Raw genomic sequence first — 4,168 nt, 5'->3', positions numbered from 1 at the left:
CACACACACTCACACACACTCACACACACACACTCTCACACTCACACACACGTGCACACACGTGCACACACACACGCGCACACACACTCATATATATATATATATATGTAATATAATATATATTGTATATAATCTATAATGTGTTCGCTTTGGATAAAAGCGTCTGCTAAATGCATAAATTAATTAATTAATTTAACTTAATTACAGGTAATATAATAATAAACTAACTAAAAACCATATCAATAAATAATATATCAATATAAAGTATAACATATGTTAATAAACTCAAATAAATAGATCAATAAATATATAAGCAAAGCTAAATAAACATTTAAAAATATTATTAAATATTTTTAAATATGTATATATAAAACAAATAAACAAAATAAATATGAAGTATAATATATATAGAATAATAAACTAAATAAAACTAAATATATCAATAAATAAATATGAAAAACAAAAGTAGATCAATAAATAAATACAAATATATAAATATAAATACACAACTAAAGAAGATAGATAGATAGAAATGACTGTTTATGTAGTAATTTAAAGTCTGAAAGTAAAAGCAAAGTTAAGTGAGTTTTGTTAGATCGTATGACGCTTTTAATATAAATCTGAAGAGAAACCTTTACCTTTCTGTTTCTCTACAATATGATCCAAAACATCTTCATCAGCCACGAACCGGACCTCTAACAGCTGTTTCTGCGTCATCCCGCGACTAGACTCGGACTTTAAACGGTAACATCTGTCCCACACAGACGTTTATTAGCATTTGTTTTGTTTATAAAACCTGTCGAATCGGCGCCGCAGGGAAGATTTTAACCACGTGTGACCGGAGGAGGGTCACGTGAGAAGCTTCGGCCAATTAGAAGGAGGCTCCTTTGAAAAACTACATCTCCCATAATTCCAGGGTCGACGTCATGCCGCGTGTGCAGATTTCTTTCCGTTAAAGTCGTAGGATGTGTTTTTCCTAATTGAAGACACGGGGAAGTTTAATGTTTTCATTCCTTTAAGTGGAATCCGACATAAACCGCAAAAAAATAAATAAGATAAAATAAAAAAAGTGTATCGAGTCAACACAAATGGTTGTGATTGGATCATCCATAAACGCAGGGAAGATTTTAACCCACGTGTGACCGGAGGAGGGTCACGTGAGAAGCTTCGGCCAATTAGAAGGAGGCTCCTTTGAAAAACTACATCTCCCATAATTCCAGGGTCGACGTCATGCCGCGTGTGCAGATTTCTTTCCGTTAAAGTCGTAGGATGTGTTTTTCCTAATTGAAGACACGGGGAAGTTTAATGTTTTCATTCCTTTAAGTGGAATCCGACATAAACCGCAAAAAAATAAATAAGATAAAATAAAAAAAGTGTATCGAGTCAACACAAATGGTTGTGATTGGATCATCCATAAAGACAAAGCAAACAAAACAAAGAATACACAAATACAAATCCCTTAAAAAAATTCAACTTAATGAAGTTATATTTTCCTATATTCTCTTTTGAGTAGTCAAACAATACAAAGAAAACATCTTTATAACAGAAAGAAAAGTCACTTATAAAATTAGATCAGATGAACATTAAATAAATCTGATCAAAGTTTTCCTCAGAAGAGACAAAAACAGCAGCTCACTTCAATGTTTGACTTATATTATAATTTATCTCATTAAGAAATCCTTAAAGTGAAAATTCATATTTTATTGGTTCCATACATTAATTTAATCAAGGGCAGAAATGAAGAAGACAAAGTTATATCAAACAGGAGCATCTACAAGGTTAAAGGTGGAAAAGATCACCAGTTTGTTACAAGTGCAGACCTTTAATTCATTCAGATCGATTCAGCTGGTCAGAAACAGAGAGAAAACAATAATCAAAACAGTACAAAAATTGAGTTTCAGCAGTATCGGGTGTGCGGGGGAAATAAAACAATGACTAACATGTTACTGAAACATGACTAGCTGTTCACAGTTTGTCTCTCGTAAACACACGAAGAACAGAAGATCAAGAAAACAAACGGCAGAATCAGGCGACAAACACAGTGCCCTTGATTTCAATTCATCAGTCGTATGCAAATTAAAACAAAATAATCGAGAGGGGAAAAGACGAGGTTGGTGTGTTTTCATCGTTCACGATTTGCGTTTTGTACACGTTAGATCAGAATGGCTTTATGTAACTCTAAGGAGGAATACATCTCAATACAGTTATACAGAACTCTGCTACTACCTTAAATATACAAGCACAAGTACACGAAAACCAATCAGAGCCCACGCTAAACCACTCTCTTTAAACAGAAGACAAACCAATAGAATCTGAGGCTTGAAATCTTTAAGGACCTCGACGGTTCGGTTACTCCTTGGTTTGCAGCTTTCAACATCGGTTAAAAAAAATTAAAAATAAAATAAAACATTCGAGGGAAATAGAGGCTGGTATAAAACACGGATAAAATTCTCCAAAACGCGTGATATTAAACATCCTCCAGCAATCAGAGGAAGATGCGAGACTGTCGAAATTAATCTGTGGTGTTTGACGTTTCGATCCAAAAAATAAGAAATTACATTTTGCTGAAAGAAAATATCTAGTCTATTGTTACAACCGTTATTTGTTTGCATTAAAATGATGATTAAACATTTCCCTGCATCTCATCACTGTAATGCGAAACGAGAGAATAAGAACGCTACTGTTTTGATTTATGCCGATTCACATTTTAAAAAAATTCTCTCATTGCAATAAAGTAGCAAAACTACGGAAGCTTGTTTCCGCCACTAAATACTTTTTTTTTTTTTTTTGCAATCGCAACTTTTTTCCTGGCATTTCTGATCTTTTCTTGCGATTGCGAGTTAATAAGATCTCACAGTTTTGGCTTTCTTGCACGTTTCTCAGAATTGAGATCTAAACTCGCGATTGCAAGTTATAAAGTCCAATTCAGAGAAAAAGAAGAAAAAAAAGGCTATTTTCTTACAATTGTGAGTTTATATCACTAATTCTGAGAAAAGTGAGATAAAAAGTTTTATATTTGTATTCAGTGGCGCAAACGAGCTTCCATACAAAAACAGTATTAAAACTGAAAATGATTGTTTTTTTATATTTTCCTCATGCAAAATGTCATTTCTTGTGAGTGAAACAGGAGCTGGATATGTCTTGGTCTTGTTGGCGTTTTACGTGGTCAGATTTCTCCGCTTCGTCTTAACTTAAACATATGAACTATCTACAGGCTCCTCATAAATCACCAACAAAACCACGAGCGTGTCAATAAAAACTGTCCTGTGTCGAGAAACGGTTTCTGTTGTGGAGTGACGCTCATCTCTGGTCCTCCAGGTTCACTTCCTCTGCTGACAGGAAGACCAGCTACTGCAGGTAGACGAATGAGTCGACCGCAGCTCCGCCCCCAGCCCGAGTCTCACTGAGACGCCTGTGAGGTGGGGTTGTCGTTCTTGCCCTCCTGGCTGGATGGAGGCTTGTTGTTCCAGGGGCTGTTGGCTCCCAGCGCGGGCGAGTTGTTAAAGCTGTCCTCGTCGTCGATGCCGTTAGCCGCGTCGAACTGTGTGTTCTCCAGCCGCGTGATCAGACGCTCGTCCTCGTCCCCGAACTCTCCTCCCATCAGCGTGGGCTCGCCCACCACCATCACGTCCTGAGCAGAGCAAACACACCACCAACATTACAAACACCACTTAGAGAGAAAATGCTCATGAAGTGTGACTATTTCTGCCACACAAAAATCTTATATTTTATAAATTACATAAATAAATACATCACACACCAGGGTTGCCAGGTTTTCACAACAAAACCCGCCTAATTGCTACTCAAAACATACCAAAACTACAAAACGCGGCAAGTGTTAAAGTAGCCCAATTCTGCGGGAAAACTGCAGAATTGCACCTCTTTCTTTCTCTGTGGGTCTCTGGAATTGTCAGTCAGCTGTCAACAAAGCGGACTTCATTTCGGCTTTTTCTTTACAATCCACACTCAGCATCTTGGGATTGACCGAGACCTGGATTCGTCCAGAAGATTCAGCAACCCCAGCTGCTCTGTCTAACAATTTCTCTTTCTCTCACACCCCCCGTCAGGTTGGCCGGGGTGGGCGCACTGGTCTACTCATTTCTGTCAGGACCACTATCGTCAAAGATGATTGACAATTAGCATACAGTTTGGATTGGCGGTATGGTTC

At 37.3% G+C, this 4,168-nt stretch overlaps 2 protein-coding genes across 6 annotated transcripts in view; both read right to left on the bottom strand.

The window, feature by feature from the left end:
• The window catches only part of LOC107702742 (origin recognition complex subunit 2-like), a 10,095-nt gene extending 9,279 nt beyond the window's left edge, over positions 1–816 (bottom strand). The window contains exon 1 of the mRNA XM_016505184.1: positions 639–816. Within this exon, the coding sequence (XP_016360670.1) occupies positions 639–717 (79 nt within the window). The 5' untranslated portion in view covers positions 718–816. The remainder of the gene's footprint in view (positions 1–638) is intronic.
• A 2,146-nt stretch (positions 817–2,962) lies between these two features.
• Positions 2,963–4,168, bottom strand: part of LOC107700700 (LIM domain-binding protein 1) — a 27,317-nt gene continuing 26,111 nt past the window's right edge. For 2 of the 5 annotated variants that reach the window (XM_016502568.1, XM_016502637.1), the window contains exon 10: positions 2,963–3,631. In XM_016502568.1, coding sequence (XP_016358054.1) covers positions 3,401–3,631 — 231 coding nt within the window. In that variant the 3' untranslated portion in view covers positions 2,963–3,400. The remainder of the gene's footprint in view (positions 3,632–4,168) is intronic. The other 3 variants (XM_016502797.1, XM_016502712.1, XM_016502484.1) reach the window with 2 other exon arrangements.

The sequence above is a fragment of the Sinocyclocheilus anshuiensis genome, unplaced genomic scaffold, assembly GCF_001515605.1.
Source record: "Sinocyclocheilus anshuiensis isolate Anshui unplaced genomic scaffold, SAMN03320099.WGS_v1.1 scaffold21, whole genome shotgun sequence".
NCBI classification, from domain to species: domain Eukaryota; kingdom Metazoa; phylum Chordata; class Actinopteri; order Cypriniformes; family Cyprinidae; genus Sinocyclocheilus; species Sinocyclocheilus anshuiensis.
The sequence above is the reverse complement of the archived record's forward strand: the minus strand, read 5'-3'. Positions and strand labels throughout refer to the sequence as shown.